This window comes from Rutilus rutilus (genome assembly GCF_951802725.1).
Source record: "Rutilus rutilus genome assembly, chromosome: 1".
NCBI lineage: Eukaryota > Metazoa > Chordata > Actinopteri > Cypriniformes > Leuciscidae > Rutilus > Rutilus rutilus.
Genome location: NC_140209.1, coordinates 5,163,852 through 5,185,198, shown reverse-complemented (window position 1 = coordinate 5,185,198; position 21,347 = coordinate 5,163,852). Strand labels below are relative to the sequence as shown.

The following is a 21,347-nucleotide window of genomic DNA, read 5'->3' as shown; positions in this document are numbered from 1 at the left end:
AAAACACTGAAGATCACTGATTGGTCAGACAGAATCGTCACTACCAGTGTCATTGTATTTGCGACACGAGACCATGCACGAGACAAACCCGCTAGATTTAAATAGCCAGTAGACAACAGTTTCTTGCAGTCAGGGGCGGCGCCGGATAATTTTTAACGCATGTGCTGAGGGCACACACACACATATGTGTGTGTATATATATTATTAATAAATGAGCAAAACTTGGCCACAAAATATTTAATATTCAATTATTTTAATGATCACAATTAAAGTTTTAATTTTATTAAATTGAACAAGCGCAAAATTCAGCATTCAATCAAATATTCAAAAAGACTTAATAATAATAATGTTATTTCTCTCTATAGGCGCGTTTACTACGAATATGGCGATCGTCAACTTCATCTTTGCCATGCACAGACAGAAAACACTATTTTATAAATAAAAATCACTGCACGCATCCCCGGATTTACAAACGCACATCTTGCTTGTTGCACGCACATTATGTCGAAATAACGAGATATTATGTTGAAATAACATTATTATTATTAAGTCTTTTTGAATATTTGATTGAATGCTGAATTTTGCGCTTGTTCAATTTAATAAAATTAGGCCTATATATAGCCTATATATATATAGCCTACTATTAATAAATGAGCAAACCTTGGCCACAAAATATTTAATATTCAATTATTTTAATGATCACAATTAAAGTTTTAATTTTATTAAAACGCGTGCACTGATTTTTATTTATAAAATAGTGTTTTCTGTCAGTGTCTGTGCATGGCAAAGATGAAGTTGACGATCGCCATATTCGTAGTAAACGCGCCTATAGAGAGAAATGCACATAATGGATTACATAAGAGAGTAGCCTATTTCTTTTTGTTTTGAATTATTTCGTTTAAAGACATTTCAAGCTTTGTGTATTTGAGGATGAGATGCGCTCCAGTTAACGTGCAATGCAAGTGACCGCTCGGGCGCCTCAATGATTAAATTGTCTATTTTGCATCTTATTCAATCCAGGCAATTGTTTGATGAAAAAATTATTAAAATTAAGATACAATTTATACAAAACGAAATTCACTTTAAAAAAATGCTTTCTACAAAACAAAACTTAATGAAGTGGTCAAAATTATGTCTGACTCGCTCCATGTCTCTCTACTCGTGCTGTTCACTTTTCATAATCAACATAGGCAGATGGAAAAAAAATAACATAACATTAACTAAATGCGCTTTTTTAATGGCAGTAGTTTAAAACAGTACATTAGGCCTAGACTCTCTATTTGTAAAGATTGCTGCACATTCATTTAATTCTGAATTTTGCACACACAAGTTGAAAGGCATTTGTTCAAATCAAGTTCACGGATAATTGTGCGTGCATTTATTAATCATTATGATACTAAAATCATAAAGTAGGCTATGCTATGTACAAAAAATCAGATGAGCCCAGAATATGAACGCAACGTTTAATTACACGTTAAGAATTTTCCTTCCATATAGTAAACCATTATAAGAACGTTTAATTTAAAAACATCCACATGCCGAGAATCAAGAGCACCATCCCCTGTGTTGTGCGTTTGAAATGTGGCGCGTTTACGATGATGTCATGGCAGTAGAGGCGGCAACTATAACGATCAGTCCCACCCATTTTGAAGCGGTACTAACTGCAATGGAAAAGCAACCGAGCTAAAGCGAACCGAACCGTGCCGTACCGAGTCGAGTCGCACCACGCAGTGGAAAAGCGAAGCGAGCCGAACCGTTCCGCACCGAGTCGAACCGTACCGAGCCGAACCGTGCCGTACCATGCAGTGGAAAAGCGCCATAAGTCACAGGAGATGCGCCAATGTTTATCACAAACTTCCAAGATGCCGTCGTCAGCTGTAGTCTTGCGTGAGTTACAGCTATTATTTTGCATTTTTCTTCTGAAGTTTGCAGAAAACAACAGAGATGACAATATCTTCGACACCTAATGCTGCGTTCACACCAAACGCGAATAGAGCGTCTGGCGCGAGTGATTTCAATGTTAAGACGCGTTTACGTGCGTCTGGAGGTCTTGCTGTGCGAATGAGGCATTTAGCGCGGTGGACACGAATTCCCCTCATTCGCATATCCACTTCGCTTCAAACTTTTGCTTTTTACGCGTCATATTGTAACTTTAACGATTTTTTTTGCAACCGTTTCTTTGAAGAACATGACCGTAAATATGAACACAAGATTGAATGTGACAAAGAAAATGATTATTGGCAGTCATGTTGCCTCTGTAGCCGGTGTATGAAGGTACATTTCTCATTCCCCTTTGTTTGAAGTGTGGTCCCGAAAAATCTTCGTTTCAAGGGCTATCTGGCCCTTCCCCTTACCCCTACCCCTCCAACCAAAAGATAATTGAGACAGCCCTACCCCTTCACGGGAACGCGCAAAACGGAGGGGTAGGGCCAAGGGGAAGGGGCAAGGGGTGAATTGGGATTGAGCCTTACAGTCACAAAACCAAAAGTGTTCATGTAGGGGTCAGGCATGATGCACTCCTTTTATATTTTAGGTATTTATTTACAAGTAAACTGTCAAATTATATGTAAATATTAAAAAAAAATTACGGGAGAGCGGGGTATTCTCATCGTTTGATAAACAAATAGCTAGTATTCTCGTCGCTTGATAAACTTAAGGTTGAGCCACTGTGGTCTGTTGGACTATTTTAACGATGCATGCGGTGATGTGGTTTCTCCACTGCATGGATCTTCAAGTGTCGCTTCAGGTTAGTTTTAATAGAGAAACTCTTCCTGCACTGATCACACGTGTGCGGCTTCTCTCTGGTGTGGATCCTCTGATGTGTTTTAAGATGTGCTGACAGACTGAATCTCTTGTCACAGCGTGAACACTTGTAAGGTTTTTCTCCAGTGTGGATCCTCTCATGTCTTTTCAGATGTTCTGATCGACTGAATCTCTTGTCACAGTGTGAACACTTGTAAGGTTTTTCTCCAGTATGTGTCTTTTCATGTGTTTTCAAATTTGAAGACTGACTGAATCTCTTGTCACAGTGTGAACACTTGTAAGGTTTTTCTCCAGTATGTGTCTTTTCATGCGTTTTCAGATGTGATGACAGACTGAATCTCTTGTCACAGTGTGAACACTTGTAAGGTTTTTCTCCAGTATGTGTCTTTTCATGTGTTTTCAGATGTGATGACAGACTGAATCTCTTGTCACAGTGTGAACACTTGTAAGGTTTTTCTCCAGTGTGGATCCTCTCATGTGTTTTCAGAGATGATGACTCACTGAATCTCTTGTCACAGTGTGAACACTTGTAAGGTTTTTCTCCAGTGTGGATCCTCTCATGTGTTTTCAGATGTGATGACTGACTGAATCTCTTGTCACAGTGTGAACACTTGTAAGGTTTTTCTCCAGTGTGAATTCTCTGGTGCAGTTTTAAATTGTCCGCTGTAATAAAAGTCTTCTCACACTCAAAGCACATGTACTCTCTCACACCAGTGTGTATTTTCTGATGTGTGTGTAAATTTTGCAGCTGTGAAAAACTCTTTCCACACACAGAACACGAATATGGCTTCTCCTTCGTATGAACTCTCAGGTGTTCCTTCAGGTGTGATGCACTAATAAATGCTCTGCCGCATTGATCACATGTGAACGGCTTCTCTCCGGTGTGGATCATCATGTGTTCTTTAAGATATCGTTTGCATGAGAATCTCTTTCCACATTGATCACATGTGAATGGCTTCTCTCCAGTGTGGATCCTCATGTGATGCTCAAAATGTTGTTTTGTTGTGAAACCCTTTCCACACTGATCACATTTGAACAGCTCTCCAGTGTGGATTCTCATGTGACGCTCAAAATGATATTTGTTTGTAAAGCTATTTCCACACTGATCACATGTGAACGGCTTTACGCTTTTCGGTTGGACATGATGTTCCTCCTCCACTTCACTCAGTTCTTCACTCTCCTCTGTCACTTCACTCAGTTCTTCACTCTCCTCCTTCACTTCACTCAGTTCTTCACTCTCCTCCTCCACTTCACTCAGTTCTTCACTCTCCTCCGTCACTTCACTCAGTTCTTCACTCTCCTCCTTCACTTCACTCAGTTCTTCTCTCTCCTCCTTCACTTCACTCAGTTCTTCTCTCTCCTCCACTTCACTCAGTTCTTCACTCTCCTCCGTCACTTCACTCAGTTCTTCTCTCTCCTCCTTCACTTCACTCAGTTCTTCACTCTCCTCCTCCACTTCCATCAGGTCTGACATGAAAGAAACAAATATTACAGTTAATTTTCAGTACATCAAAATAATTCAAAGAGAAATATAAAGGACATGAAAGTGAGCCCTGATGTAATGGTAGAAAGTAGACAACTGTTATAAAATATTATGATAATTTCATGCCTTTTTATAAATTATTATATGTCTGTGAAACTTTCCATGAATGAGGAAAATGTATCTTCCCATTATTATCTTTAAAACATTAGCTTTCACTGTTATGCGATGATACTCAGCTGTATATTTCTTCATGCCCAGACGAAACTTAGCAAATTCACAAAATTAACGGAATGCATAGCTGATGTAAAAAATGTGGATGACTAGTAATTTCCTACTACTAAATTCTGAAAAAACAGAGATACTAATTATTGGACAAAAAATGTACTTTTGTAATAACCTAGAATACTGTTTAACACTTGATGGCTGCACTGTCAAGTCTTCGTTGTCGGTTAGGAATCTGGGTGTGCTCTTTGATACCAATCTTTCATTTGAAAGTCACATGTCTAGTATCTGTAAAACCACATTTTTTCATCTTAAAAATATATCTTAATTGCGCCATATGCTCTCATTGACAAATGCGGAACAATTAGTTCATGCGTTCATGACATCAAGGCTAGATTATTTTAATGCTCTACTGGGTGGTTGCCCTGCACGCTTAATAAACAAACTACAGCTAGTTCAAAACGCAGCAGCTCAAGTTCTTAACAGAACCAGGAAGTATGACCATATTAGCCCAGTTCTGTCAACACTGCATTGGCTCCCTAATAAACATTGCATACATTTTTAAATATTGCTGAATACTTACAAAGCACTTCCCATAAATCCTGATGTACTCCTTACATCATAAGAAGACTGGCATCTACGCTAATTTTAGTGTCTTTGTTTATCCCAAGGTTTTCCTGCAGCCTGCCGGATCCAGGCCGTATCCAGATCTGATGAAGGACCTTCGCCTGGACCCGATGACAACGCAGTCCTGAAGAGCCAACTAGTCTCTCCCTATGGAGGATCCCTTTCCCACTCTACAGATAAAGCGTCATCGGGAAAATTCATTTCGCGTACCTACCCCGAAGTGACAAAATAAAATAAAATTCTGTATCTAAATTTATAAGGAAAGAGCTTTGTTTAAGCTTGGTTTGTAGGGAATTACAACCCTGCGCAGATATATTCAAACACACATAACTATAGAACCAATTCTTAATGCGCATGTGAGCGTCATCTGCATTTATCTCAGGTGTCGTCTTAGCGGCCCCTAATTTAATAACAAATGATCGTTGCGACGGAAGCGAATCAATCAAAACTAACTTTAGCTGGAAAATAACTTATTAACCCTCTGGGGTCTGAGGTGTTTTCTGGCCCTAGAGGTGTTCTGACATGCTCTGACATTTGTGCTTATTTCTGTTACTTGTGACATTTTCATGGCTAAAGTCTGATGACACTGTATTCAGCACAAACTCTGCTACAATAATATATCAGCAGCATCAGGGCTTGACATTAACACCCGCCAACCCGCCAAATGCAGGTGGATTTTGCTTGTGGCAGGTAACACAGTCACTCCAACTAGCCACTTTGGCGGGTTGATTAATTGTAGTCTTTTCGAAAGGCATCTGAAATAAGCCATATTGCAGCGTGACACTACGACACTACAACTCCCATGAGTATTAGATGCACACAGCGTTGCCTTGTGCGCTAGTGACCGACAACACAGAAACAAAGAGACAGCTAGCTGCTCTGCTGAAGTTACGTCGTTGGACGCCGGTGCGACGTTCGTCTGCAGTAGGACAACTTAGTTTGAATAAACGAGCAGACACTGATGGCAATGGTGTAATTACCCTCTATTTAGCACAAACAGGGCTACCATAATATGTGAGCAACATGTATACATACGTGTTTGTATTTTTGAGAGAATAATGTTTATGCATGGTTATTGAAAAAACAAAAAATGAAAGTTTCTGAAATAAAGCCACAAAATGTTTGTGAAGAAGCTTTCTATTCAAATTCAATTCCAGTCATATTACAATTCAGTACATCATTACGTTAAATTCAAAAGAGAAATAAAATGGGGGAAAAAAACTAATTAAACAAATCACCTATTAATTTCATGCCCAGAAACATTTACCTTTTAATTACCTCACAACAATAAATGAATGACAAATAAATCAAATAAATAATTTATATAATTGACTGCAATGCAAGAAACATTTACCTTTTAATTACCTCACAACAATAAATGAATGACAAATAAATAAATAAAATAATTCATATAATTAATTGCAATGCAAGAAACATTTACCTTTTAATTACCTCACAACAATAAATGAATCAAAATACAACAAAGCAGTTATTATAGGGCATTATAGGTAGTATGTTTTGAGGAGGTTTTGGTGTAGGGAGGGTTTTCTTTTGGTGTTTATTTTGGCGCTCGAGTTGCCGAATTTTCCTCTGATGCGGATCAGAGGAAAATTCATTAAGCATTAAAAACAGGAAAAGACCGCAGCATTAACACATCAATGCAACGCGGGCTACAACAACAATACTCACAAGCCATCCGTTAGCGTGGCCATGACTGGAATGACCCGCGCCTGACAACAAAGGCTAGAGACCGCGAGACAGAGAGAGCCGCAATCACACTTCCTTAAAGGGATACTCCACTTTTTCCGGAAATAAGCTCATTTTACAACTCCCCCAGAGTTAAACAGTTGAGTTTTACCGTTTTAGAATCCATTCAGCCGAACTCCGGGTCTGACGGTACCACTTTTAGCATAGCTTAGCACAGATCATTGATTCTGATTAGTCCAGTAGCATTTCTTTCAAAATGACCAAAGAGTTTCAATATTTTTACTATTTAAAACTTGACTCTTCTGTAGTTAAACCGTGTACTAAGATCGACGGAAAATGAAAAGTTGCGATTTTCTAAGCCTATATGGCTAGGAACTACTCTCATTCCAGCGTAATAATCAAGGAACTGTGCGGCTGTACCATGGGTGCAGCAGGCGTAATGATATGACGCAGCGCCTGAAAATAGTCCCCAGCTCGGTAACTTCTTCCAACATGACCGGGACTAAGTTTGTCTAACCTATTAGACCTATTATCAGGCGCTGCGTCATATCATTACGCCTGCTGCACCCATGGTACAGCCGCACAGTTCCTTGATTATTACGCTGGAATGAGAGTAGTTCGTAGCCATATAGGCTTAGAAAATCGCAACTTTTCATTTTCCGTCGATCTTAGTACACGGTTTAACTACAGAAGAGTCAAGTTTTAAATAGTAAAAATATTGAAACTCTTTGGTCATTTTGAAAGAAATGCTACTGGACTAATCAGAATCAATGATCTGTGCTAAGCTATGCTAAAAGTGGTACCGTCAGACCCGGAGTTCGGCTGAATGGATTCTAAAACGGTAAAACTCAACTGTTTAACTCTGGGGGAGTTGTAAAATGAGCTTATTTCCGAAAAAAGTGGAGTATCCCTTTAAATAACACTTCCTACCTGGTTCCCCCGGATATATACGCTCAACAGCGCCATCCCCAGTACGGAATAGGAAAAACACAAATAATTGATGACTGTCACACCCTTAATCCACCACGATGCAATGGAAACATTTACTAACGTTCGTTACACTTTCTGTCCAAGCAGTTACGCATGTTAAACTATGATTCTAAAGGAAGCAGAGATATACATTTTCCATGTAATTCTATCTAGGGATGTCCCGATCCGATCCACGGCATCAGTATCGTGCCGATACTGGCCCAAAATGCTAGATCGGATATCGGAGGGGAGAAAAAAATTTAGACCGATACCTATGATCCGATACCCATTAGGGGTGGAATGGTACGTATTCGTACTGAACGTACCCAGATAGCACCGACTATTTGATGTGTATTTTACATCTGGAAGACGTATTTTTAAGAGTGTTAGCTCATCTGCAATACGTCTACAGGACGTTTCCTGTCAGATGTCAAATAGACGTTTAGAAGATGTCAGTTTAACATACATTCTAAACTACATTACATCATTACATCTTAAAGACATCTTCTAAACGTCTATTTGTCATCTGACAGGAAACGTCCTATAGACGTATTGCAGATGAGCAAACACTCTTAAAAATACGTCTTCCAGTAAAATACACATCAAATAGCCTAGTCGGTGCTATCTGGGTACGTTCGGTGCATGGATTTACACAGGGAATACACGGTATAAAAAAAAAATCTCACGTGCACATTAATTAATGTGATACGGAACTAACGTTACTGTTTGATACGCGCATATGCGGGTTCTTTAGGGACACCTAATCTGTAGCCCCGCCTTAGCTCTGAACGCGCGTCTATATCGCTTCAAACGCTCACTTTATCATTATACGCGCACGGCGCATCCTATTCACTTTGGACGCACGAATAGATTCAAACTGTTCAAGCATCGAACTAGACGCGATAGACGCAAATTTGACGCTCTATTCGCGTTTGGTGTGAACGCAGCAAAATGAACAGGCTGCGATGTCAAGATTGCAATGCTGGAGTGTGTGTGTGTGTGTGTGTCAGAGAGAGAGGGGCACGGGCGCAATCGAACAGTGGAAACATAAAAACATACTCCGTCATTTTCATACAGGACATCATTAAAACTGCAAAAAGTGTTTAGCCTACTTATATTTGTGTAAAACACAACATTGTGCTTTTGTCAAACTGTAAACTCTTGTCAAACTGTCACCCAACCAAAATCACACACACACACACACACGCTGTTTAAAAGCAAAAATGATCTCATCTTTTGGACATTTATCATTGCATTAGTTTTCATTTCTTGTCCTAAAACAGAGCACTAATCTGTTTATTAGGGGTGTCCATGGTTAACCGATTAACCGATTAACCGTTAAAAATTGCGTAACCGAGTGAAACATTTTGCTCGGTTAAGTGGCGTCAATGGCGTGCACTGAATTTAGTTGTAATACATTTTTGCACCACCAGAGACCGCTAGACCAGTTTTCTAATATGAAGCGGGCAAAGAAAGCGCGCATCCGAGAGTGAAGGCTGTGCGAGAGTGAAGGCTGTGCGCGAGCCAGAAACAAACATAGTATCCGCGCCACTGATGGCAGCACAATAATATCTGTCTGCAGAGCCGCAGAGCCACAGCTTTACCCCAGCAGTTTTACCTCGAGCATGCGCAATTTCATCACAACAGTTTTACCCGCAGAGTCCGTTTACCGTTACATTAACCCATACAATTTGTATTATGCATTTCCTAAACATGTACTTGCTAATCAATCACTTTATCTGAACAAACTATTAATCTATAGAACACAATCGGTCTTCCGACCTTTTACTATTGTGTTGATATGCGCGAGGGAGAGAGAGCAATACAGCGCTCGTGTTGTTTGAAGGCGGTGAGAGTGCGCGCGCGCGGCCGGGGCTCTCTCACTGTTTGTTCTTATGCTCCCTGTCCACTGATCTAAATAATTAGTTGTTACGACGACTTATTTGTTCCCTCGTTTTAATAAATCGTGGACACGTTGAACAAATTCCCTCCCTCATTTTGATTTAACGAATTACAACGTGGCCAAAAACAGTTTGATAATTAATTAGTGAATGCTAAAGACCTATTTTTTGTGAATTGGTGAATATTCAGGTGAATTATTTCGTGGCCACGAATTAATAATAATTATTAAACTGTTTTTCTTACCTGTGAAGATAGCTCTTCAGTGAAGGCCGACTATTCTCGTACAGCTTTTTATTCCTTTTTTTGGTGTGTATGTGTGTGAACTGGTGAATATTCAGGTGAATTGTTTCGTGGCCACGAATTAATAATACCTCAGCACGTTTTACAAGACCCTTCTCGATCGCAGCGGCAACGAGCACTTTGATCACTTGATTTAAAAAACAAAACATTTCAGCGCTAGATCGCCTAAAAAAAAACGAACGAAATGAATGCTGCTAGTTAACTGGAGATGTTTTGTTTATTTGTATTGGTATTCCTGCCGCGAGATGTTTCAAAAGTTGTGGGGACAATACAATATCGACCTTAGAAAATAGTGGTGGGGATATGTCTCACCCGCAAATTACGCCTATCTCGGGGTTGCGGCGCGCACACTATGGTTAACCGAGTATTAACCGCTAAGGGCCTCGGTTAACGGTTAATGAAAAACTTGAAAACGTGCAGCCCTACTGTTTATTTTTAAGTTACACATTCTACATTGAATAAAAAAGAAAATCAAATGTGTTTTTAAAAGTAGTATTATTTTATACAGAAATAAATAATTTATAATTCAGATGAGAATAAAGTTAAATTAATTAAAATTTGAAGGAAACAAATATATTGATCTGAAATATAGCAAATTAATTTTAAATTCATTCAGGTTACCAAACATATCTCAAGGTCTTTTGAATAAAGGCTGACAGTCTTTCATTATCAACTGTTGTTGTGGACTATATACTGGAGAAGTATTTGTTCTCCATTTGAGTGAGATGTTTTTATGTGGCTAATTGAGCAAAGTGCTTCAATTATATTTTATTATTATTAGTATTAGTTCAAGAATAAAATAAAAATATCGGATTGATATCGGTATCGGCAAATAGCCAAAGCTGCGGCATCGGTATCGGAAGTGAAAAAGTGGTATCGGGACATCCCTAATTCTATCAGTAGCAAAACGATAAAAACATCTTGTGTAGGTTAAATTCTCATATGCGTTGCTACATGATAAATTGTTAATAAATTGGGATAAAACAGGGGCCGAGTATTTCTGTCCAAAAATCATAACGCTCGTACATTTCATTCTGACGCTGAATTTCCATCTCCTAATGTCTCAATGGTTCTCATGTCAGAAATAAGATTGTCTAGGTCACGGTCGCTCTGCGTGGGAGGAAGAGTTAACAGGATTTCACGGATCTCGACGAATGTGGGTAAGTTTGTGGATTCTGTCCAAAAGTTTACAAACATTAAAATGATACGAAGTGGTAAACTTTGGTTAAAGTAAACATTAAATAGGATCATTGTGGTGAGAAAGGATAAAATAGTGTGCAAGTCGGATGATTGCGAGTGGTTTCGGACCGAAAGCGGCGTCATGTTCATCGTGAAAGAGCTGTATGAATGGTGGTTTTATACATTTCGACAGATTCTGCACATCTTGTTTGTAAATTAGACGAAAATTTTCAGTCTGTCCAACTTCGAACGTTGTTTTCTGCGTATTTTTGACTCAATAAGCTGTTCGTGAAAGTCAACATCGATGATTTTTTTTTTCTGTCCAATGTTCGTAAGAATATAGCTTAGGCTGTCGAAGTTAACACGTTAATAGTGCGTTAACACAATCTCACTTATGCCATTAGAATAAACTGCCGGCGTCAATCGCATATGTTTTTAAATAACAGTGAACTGGGCATGTTAAGGAACACGCGCAGATTTTCCGCACTGACAACACACAATAAAGCTAGTTTAAATATTAGCTAGCTTTGTGGTAAAAAATTGTCAATACAATGTCACATGTTAAGAGGCAGTGTAGAGAAAAAAAATCTCTGATAGCCGAGGCACTCCTTAATTAAAATGTCTTTATTGCAAAAATGACATGTCCTAAATGGACAACTTTAAAAAGCCCACGCGTAGCGGCATGGGGCCTTCTTCAGGGCATAGTGAAGCAGATAAAAAAAAACTGATCTTATAATGACAAAGACACACAGGTAGAAGCAAACACACAGGTGCTGACAATCAGTATTGCAGGTCTGCAGGTAATTGCTAGGACACGCCTCTCACATGGTTCTCAGCACTAAAGCTATTAGTCACACAATAATAAACAGAAACACAGACAATAGATAACATGCATATATATATTCATGCATACATTGCTAAGGCACGCCTCTCACATGGTTCTCAACACTGAAGCTGTTGGTCACAATAATAAACAAAGAAACAACAGATAGCATGCATATATTACTAGGGCACGCCTCTCACATGATTCTCAGCACTGAAGCTGTTGGTCACAATGTAAGCAAAAACACAAGCAACAGGTAGCATGCATATATTCATGCATACACATGCATACACATTCATGCATACATATGCATAAACATATACATATACAATACATATGAAAAGTGAGTAGTCACAGGAAAGAACAATGTTACAAAATCACAGAAAAGGTCTATAATCTATCTTCTCATTTAATCCTGGATTTGCTTTGAAACTCCATATCCAATTTATGGAGATCCAAAAATCTCCATATCCTTCTCCATATCCAAAATCCAGTCCATATTTTTTTTTTCTCTACACTGCCTCTTAAGATGTTCTACCTTGGACCGAAGAGCACCCAAATCAAACTTAAAAGGAATTGAGCACGCCATTCATCTTGAATCTAAACAATGTCACATGTGACATAATAATTTTACATCCATTTAATTCTGCTACACTCAAAAGTAAAGATTTAAAGGATTGCATCATAACTTGATTTTAACTGGTTTTCAAATATGTTCATTGTTATAGGAAATACATGGTTGTGCAAACGAACTAAGCTCATTCAAGCACACTTTTAACAAACCTGATTACAATAGGCGAAATAAAACATATCTCCTTATTTGTTGGATTATTATCATTTTTCGGTAACTGACTACATGTGCTGGAAAAATTATAAATAATATTTCATAAAAACCTTTAATATTGCCAAAGAAGTAGGGTGACACCAGTGACAAAAAATGGTACATGCTGTCTTTAAATAAATGCACACAAAAAATAAACAAATCATTAAGCTGTCATTTATGCATATTCATAAAGTCAAAGGGTAATCTAATAATGTGGTCTAAGTTTAAATGTTAGAAAAATAAATCAATTTTAAGACATCTTGCCATACCAAAAGTGGACGTTTCTGTAGAATGAGCCTATAGTTTTGTGTATTATTTCTCCTAATCATATTTAGCACACCATGCCTAATAAATGTCTGAAGTAGCCTATATTCATTATTTTAAAAGGAACACACCGGCAGGCCTAATATGAAATCAAAAAACTTTTCCAAATACTTTGTAGGCCACCACTCATGCAGCATCATATTCTGTAAATCAGGCTAGATGCAAATTGCAGCCTATCATAGAGAAGATAATATCCTTATCTTGTAATTGACATGGACAGGGAGACTAACACTCATCATTCATATTTCAGATTCTTAATTTAAGAAGTGTATTCCAAAAATAATACAGCTATTCTGTAAATTAAGTTTGCTGTGGTGTTCAGAGAGCATATAATTAAACATAATTATAAATTTCCAGTGTTAAAAAATAATTAGTCATTACTCTTATACATAGGGGTGGGCGATATGGCAAAAATATCATATCACGATTTTTTTCAGGAAAATCACGATTAACGATTTTATCACAATTCTTTTTATGTTAGTTTTACTATTTTGTGACTGAGCATTACAGCCAATCTAATGTCCATAATTCTAAAAACAAAGCCTTAGGTAACAAAATATAAAAATAAAAAAATGGCAGACAGGGGCGAAGATAAAAATATTTGTCATTATTTTCTTTGTTATTAAATATTAAGATTAAAGATACACATTACACATACACAACATAATATACAAATTAAATAGGTTAAACAGTGCTTTATGTTTCCAGCTACAGTAGGTGTATTTAACAGTAGCATTGCAGAAAGTAATTAAATGAACAAATATGAAAATAAAACAAAACAGACTTCACTGTATAAATTATACATTGATACTTATTAAAGCTACTATTAAAGTTATCAGTCAAGAGCAGTGAGTGATTTTCTCTTTGCATTTTGTTGTTTTATTAACATTTAAGGGATAGTTCTCCTAAAAATTCTAATTATCATAATTTACTCTCTCAAGTTGTTTTAAACTCGAATAAGTTTCTTTCTTCTGTTGAAAATGAAAGTTATTTGGAAGAATGTGGGTAACCAAACAGTTGATGTACCCCAGTGTGATTACCATATGTTTCTCCTATGGAAGTCAATGGGGACCAGCTACAGTTTGGATAGCCACATTCTTCAAAATATTAATATTAGAAAAATATTAGAAAATATTAGAAGGAAATTAATACAGGTTTGGAACAACATTAGAGTGCGTAAATGATGAGATCATTTTTATTTTTGGGTGAACTATCCCTTTAAGGACAAGCGGCAGCGTGTTTACTATTGCTACTGTCTCTTTAAGAGCTGCGCGCGACGCGTCTAAGACAAGCAGATTTTTTCAAGTTTGCTTTCACTTTAGACATAACCAACTTTTTTTATGTAAACCTTTTGTGTATTTAACAGTATAAGCACAATACGACTCGAAAGATAACCTAACTTAGACCAGAATCCAGGCGCTGGTAGACAGGCTTTTTAGTGCATGTGAGCTTCACATGTACGCGCTGAGAAATGCACTGGTTAGAACAGCGCATCAGCACGCGAATTAAATGTTTAACCGACAAGGCATTAAAGCACATGCAAATTAGGGCTGCACGATTAATCGCAATTTACATGTAATCGCACTTAAATCGAGATCGCTTATCGCGATTTTAAAATCGCAAAGGCTGCGATTATTTTTTATGCGCAGTGTGTCAGTGATGATCGGCTCAGTAAACGCTGCTCTATCTGAAAGCACTGTGAGTTTGAGTCGCTTATAATAATAATAATTCGTTACATTTATATAGCGCTTTTCTAGGCACTCAAAGCGCTTTACAAGGAAGGGGGAATCTCCTCAACCACCACCAATGTGCAGCATCCACCTGGATGATGCGACGGCAGCCATATTGCGCCAGAACGCCCACCACACACCAGCTTACTGGTGGAGAGGAGACAGTGATGAAGCCAATCAGTGTATGGGGATGATTAGGAGGCCATGATGGACAGAGGCCAAGGGGCAAATTTGGCCAGGATGCCGGGGTTACACCCCTACTCTTTTTCGAAGGACATCCTGGGATTTTTAATGACCACAGAGAGTCAGGACCTCGGTTTAACGTCTCATCCGAAGGACGGTGCTCTTTTGACAGTATAGTGTCCCGATCACTACACTGGGGCATTAGGTCCCACACAGACCACAGGGTGAGCACCCCCTGCTGGCCTCACTAACACCTCTTCCAGCAGCAACCTGGTTTTTCCCAGGAGGTCTCCCATCCAGGTACTGACCAGGCTCAGCCCTGCTTAGCTTCAGTGGGCAAACAGTCTTGGGCTACAGGGTGATATGGCTGCTGTTTATAACGTGCATTTGAAAAAAACAACACGTGTCAAACATCTTTATAAAACATGAGAAGCTTTTATGAACCTCTTTTTAATAACATGCAACATTTAGTAACATGCGTTTACTCCAAACTCACTTCATAACGACAGCTGAGCTCCTCCTTCTGTGAGATGATGAGCTTCTTACACAGAATAAGGCAGTCGTGTGTTTACAAGTCACGTTTAATCAAAGCGTTTCAATCTTCTGTTTATTCAGCCACAGCGATAGGGGTTTCCTGGACTGATGCGCATTACTGTACTTCTGCGGCGGGGCATATTTAGCTTGTTTGCGTGAGAGCGCCCTCTGGCATTCAGATGGGGCAGTATCTACTACCGATCTGCCGCACTCCACTGACAAACTGCGCACAAAATAATCGCAGCCTTTGCCAAATCGTGTGCGATGTTATTGCGATTAATCGTGCAGCCCTAATGCAAATTATAAACTTTTGTGAACTGCAGTCTCCCGTTCCGCTGCGTTAACATTTTATGTGAATATACGTTGCGTTGTTCAGTATGTTGGGACAGGCGCCAGAACAGATATAGGCTAATGCACGATTCTACGATATTTCTTCAAATGCAGATCGTGGAGACATTTTAATCGTCCACGATCAAAAATCGTCATATCGCACACCCCTACTTGTACATATCCTTTGCAAACATACATTCTTACATATATGGCATTTCTTTATTTTATTTACTTTTTCAGAAATTATGGCAGGTCTCCTCAAGTTGAGGCTTCGCTCCATGGAGCGTCCTGGAGGAGAGAGAAACCTGCCAAGGAATGAGAATGGTCCAGATGTGGTTTCAAGAACAAGTAAAGCTGCTGCTGGAATGCGGAGGTACCGGGCTAAGTTAAAGCAGAACCCTGAATTATATGAACTGCACAGATTGGAAGAGCAACAGAGATTGAAGGAGTACAGGAAGAATCTATCAGATGGAAAGAAGGAAATTCAGAAAGAACAAGCCCGTGAAAGGATGAGAAGGTATAGAGAACGCCAGAAAGAGAATCTTCAAGGGGGTGAGGAAACACAAGGTGTCATGTCAAGAAAGCTTCAAACTAAATCAAGGAAATTTCTCTGGCATTTCTTTCTTTTTGCTGTATCGAAAACGTACCGAACCGTGACACAAGTGTATCGTATCGAACCGAACCGTGAATTTTGTGAACTGTTACCCTACTGTCTATCTATTTATCGTACAGTAACTGATGCCAGTTCATTATTTTTCATTATTTTTATTACTAATCCTAACATTATTGTGCTTCTTCATTAAAATACAGGTATCTAGAAATATAGAAAAGAATATAATAATTGAAATTCTTCCAAATATAAATAATGGTAAGGAAAACAGATAAAAGCATAAAGACAGAAATAAACGTATAGTAGCCAACAAATCCGCTCAGTCTGCTGACACCAATGAAATGAGCTTTAAGTTCCAGAGATCTGAAGACATCATCATAATAAATGAGGTGAAAACAGGAACTATTGTCATGAAATTTTGTGTTTTCAGCAGATCTGTTAATATTGATGAGCCTCAGACTATCAACACTCATTCAACAAGCCATTCAGGATCATCAGCAGATCATCTCACTTTATTCTGAGTGCTTGCTGTTATTAAACACATTATTTGAGTCAGGATACATGACAAAAGCCTGTAAAACTGCTCTATTGAAATATATCTCAAAATATAACATTACATAAATCATCAATAATAAAACAAAATAATTAAATAACCTCTCTTTATGAACCTCTTCAGGCAAATAACTACAACACCATAATATGTAAATCTAAACATAGTTTGACTTTATAATAACTATTAATTGCAATAAAGTAATTCCATCATTAACATGTTACTCATACGTACAGAAACTGACAATGATCATAAAACTCTTAAAAATTAAGAAAATGTAACGTTTACTGTGTCAAACTTAATATTTATCTATATTCCCATGCATGTTTAGATTTTATATTTCCCACGTTCATTACTCATACGGGCAAAATTGTCTACATCAATTTTAATAAGTAAATGTAATCTGCCAACTTAGATAAATGTCGACAATAATAAATAAAGGTAAACATGAAAACAGCAACACTTGGCATCGATTCCCCTCACAGATCTCAAACTTTAACTTGATATTCAGTAACAGTTCTCACTCCAAACATCGAGACAATCACACAAACGAACACAAACTCGCTCAGGTCTGAATGAACTCAACATATTCTCCTCATGCTCGCTGCTGCTGCACTAAATGTTTATTTCAGAAGGAAGACGCCAGAAAAGACGCACAAGTATCGCTGTGATCGATGAAAACAATACAGAAATCAGTCTGTCGCTTGATCAAACTGTATAAAGTGTGTGTGATGGTTGTGTAAATATGAGAAATACCGTGAACTGCTCTCCTCACCTCAGAAGACTCCACGCTGAAACACAATGACGGAAGAGACGGCGCGAGCGAGCGGTGACGTCATCGGCATCCAAAGCACGCGTATGGGACACCCCCGCAGCCAATCAGGGCCACGCAGATTCAGCTTTACTAGTAGTACTAAAGGTGACGAGGCTGACTCCAGCTCCTTTTTCGCCAGTTCCTAATTCGTCGAACTATTCGTTCCACCTTAAAAATGTTGGATGGTTGTTAACCCCTCCCCCTCAGTGCTTTTGGCTGTTTTTTTTTTAAACATCACAGAAAAGCTGCAATAATTGCTATCTGTGTACTTTACACACATCACAAAATTTCAGAAATGGTTTTAAGTGCATTTTCATAGTAATACTATTGAATACTTTCTAAAAGAATGTCCTGATCTAACTTAAAATATACTCACACTTAATATTACAGAGTTGATATTAAAATGTCTACTTTTAAAATATGCTTTCAGTGTATGTTACAATGACAATTTCGAGCATACAATTTAAAATATATCAAAAATATTTTTACTTTTTTTTTTCAAATAAGTACACTTTAGAAAGTACACAGAACTTTCACTTAAAGTATATTTTATTATAATATATTTATATAAAGTGTAATATAGTATAATTATTTTAAAGAGTGTTAAAAGTGAAAGCGTAATGCCAGTATACTTTTTATACATTTACAAAAAGTACAATTTGCGCAAGTACATATTCAACATACTATCGGAAAAATAAATATACTTGAAATCCAATGAAGTACTTTTTTTTTTTTTCGCTTGGGGCTTTTGGAGATTAACTGACAAAGTTTGATGTTCGCAAATTTAGGGACCGTCTATAAAGTTACATAAGATTATTGGCATACACGTTTCTAACAGTGTTGCCAGATGTACGATAATTATCGTATTTGTACGATAATTTTGACCTCTGTACGATGTACGATCAATAATGGAAAAAATCCTATAATGTACGATAATTTCAGAACTGTGTGACACTTCAAATGATGGTCGTTGTAATATGACTTCTCATTGATCTAGCCGTGGATTCTACGTCTACCGGGGGAAGAACGTGTAGAGAGAGGGAGCGAGAGACCTTGCGTGTGTGCTAGTGTGCCTCACGAAGCGCATGTAAGGACCCAACCAATCAACTACTGTAAGTGCGGGCGGGCTTTTATCTTTACTCCCGAATCAGAACTGAACCCGACTCTTGACTCCCATAAATGACTTTGTGCAGGTTGGGATGTCTGTCATTTTCATGTCGTTGACTCGTGTACGATAATTTTCTTCCAAATACGATAATTTTGAGCTTCTGGTACGATACTTGGACATTTCCAATCTGGCAACACTGGTTTCTAACCTCAATAACATTTGAAGAGAATGACTTACAGTCACAAAACCAAAAGTGTTCATGTAGGGGTCAGGCATGATGCACTCCTTTTATATTTTAGGTATTTATTCAAGTAAACTGTCACATCATATGTAAATATTACGTAGGGGAGAGCGGGGTATTCTCATCGTTTGATAAACACAAATAGCTAAGGTTGAGCCACTGTAGTCTGTTGGACTATTTTAACTATGCATGCGGTGATGTGGTTTCTCCACTGCATGGATCTTTATGTGTCGCTTCAGGTTAGCTTTAATAGAGAAACTCTTCCCGCACTGATCACATGTGTGTGGCTTCTCTCTGGTGTGGATCATCTTGTGTGTTTTTAGAGATGATGACACACTGAATCTCTTGTCACAGTGTGAACACTTGTAAGGTTTTTCTCCAGTATGTGTCTTTCCATGTGTTTTCAGAGATGATGGCAGACTGAATCTCTTGTCACAGTGTGAACACTTGTAAGGTTTTTCTCCAGTGTGGATCCTCTCATGTGTTTTCAGATTTGAAGACAGACTGAATCTCTTGTCACAGTGTGAACACTTGTAAGGTTTTTCTCCAGTGTGTGTCTTTTCATGTCTTTTCAGATGTGCTAACTGACTGAATCTCTTGTCACAGTGTGAACACTTGTAAGGTTTTTCTCCAGTATGTGTCTTTTCATGTGTTTTCAGAGATGATGACACACTGAATCGCTTGTCACAGAGTGAACACTTGTATGGTTTTTCTCCAGTGTGGATCATCACATGTGTTTTCAGAGATGAATACTGACTGAATCTCTTGTCACAGTGGGAACACTTGTAAGGTTTTTCTCCAGTGTGGATCATCTCATGTGTTTTCAGAGATGAAGACTGACTGAATCTCTTGTCACAGTGTGAACACTTATAAGGTTTTTCTCCAGTGTGGATCATCTCATGTGTTTTCAGATATGATGAGTCACTGAATCTCTTGTCACAGTGTGAACACTTGTAAGGTTTTTCTCCAGTGTGAATTCTCTGGTGCAGTTTTAAACAGTTTGCTGTAGTAAAAGTCTTCTCACACTCAAAGCACACGTACTCTCTCACACCAGTGTGTGTTTTCTGATGTGTGTGTAAATTTTGCAGCTGTGAAAAACTCTTTCCACACACAGAACATGAATGCGGCTTCTCCTTCGTATGAACTCTCAGGTGTTTCTTCAGGTTTGGTGCACTAGGAAATGCTCTGCCGCATTGATCACATGTGAACGTCTTCTCTCCGGTGTGGATCATCATGTGTTCTTTAAGATATCGTTTGCATGAGAATCTCTTTCCACACTGATCACATGTGAAAGGCTTCTCTCCAGTGTGAATCATCATGTGATGCTCAAGATGTTGTTTTGTTGTGAAACTCTTTCCACATTGATCACATGTGAACGGCTTCTCTCCGGTGTGAATCATAATGTGTTCTTTAAGATTTCGTTTGCATGAGAATCTCTTTCCACATTGATCACATGTGAACGGCTTCTCTCCGGTGTGGATCCTCATGTGAACATCAAGACGTTGTTTGGTTGTGAAACTGTTTCCACACTGAGTGCAGGTGAAAGATTTCTTGGCTCTTCTTTTCTTTAAAAATGTCTTTTTAGTCTTTGAGCGACTCAAAGGTTTTTCTCCAGGTTGGACATGATGTTCCTCCTTCACTTCACTCAGATCTTCACTCTCCTCCTTCACTTCACTCAGTTCTTCACTCTCCTCCTTCACTTCACTCAGTTCTTCACTCTCCTCCTTCACTTCACTCAGTTCTTCACTCTCCTCCTTCACTTTAATCAGTTCTTCACTCTCCTCCTTCACTTCACTCAGTTTTTCACTCTCCTCCGTCACTTCACTCAGTTCTTCACTCTCCTCCTTCACTTTAATCAGTTCTTCACTTTCCTCCTTCACTTTAATCAGTTCTTCTCTCTCCTCCTTCACTTTACTCAGTTCTTCACTCTCCTCCTTCACTTCACTCAGCTCTTCACTCTCCTCCTTCACTTCACTCAGGCCTGACATGAAATAAACAAATGTTACATTTAATTTTCAGTACATCAAAATAATTCAAAGATAAATATAAAGGACATGAAAGTGAGCCCTGATGTAATGGTAGAAAGTAGACAACTGTTATAAAATATTATGATAATTTCTTGCCT

The 21,347-nt window shown here is 38.3% G+C and overlaps 3 protein-coding genes across 3 annotated transcripts in view; 1 reads left to right on the top strand and 2 right to left on the bottom strand.

Moving 5' to 3' along the window:
• The window catches only part of LOC311302020 (uncharacterized protein), a 187,468-nt gene that overhangs the window by 75,672 nt on the left and 90,449 nt on the right, over nt 1–21,347 (top strand). The window lies entirely within an intron of this gene.
• On the bottom strand, nt 487–18,065 carry LOC311302080 (uncharacterized protein). The gene is made up of 2 exons (XM_084427662.1): nt 17,835–18,065; nt 487–4,230 (listed from the first exon to the last, which is right to left on the bottom strand). The coding sequence occupies exon 2, from the start codon at nt 4,223–4,225 to the stop codon at nt 2,687–2,689; it is 1,539 nt and encodes a 512-aa protein (XP_084283788.1). The 5' UTR covers nt 4,226–4,230; nt 17,835–18,065; the 3' UTR covers nt 487–2,686.
• LOC311301933 (uncharacterized protein) overlaps nt 18,545–21,347 on the bottom strand; it is a 36,855-nt gene continuing 34,052 nt past the window's right edge. The window contains exon 2 of the mRNA XM_084427351.1: nt 18,545–21,203. Coding sequence (XP_084283477.1) covers nt 19,402–21,203 — 1,802 coding nt within the window. The 3' untranslated portion in view covers nt 18,545–19,401. The remainder of the gene's footprint in view (nt 21,204–21,347) is intronic.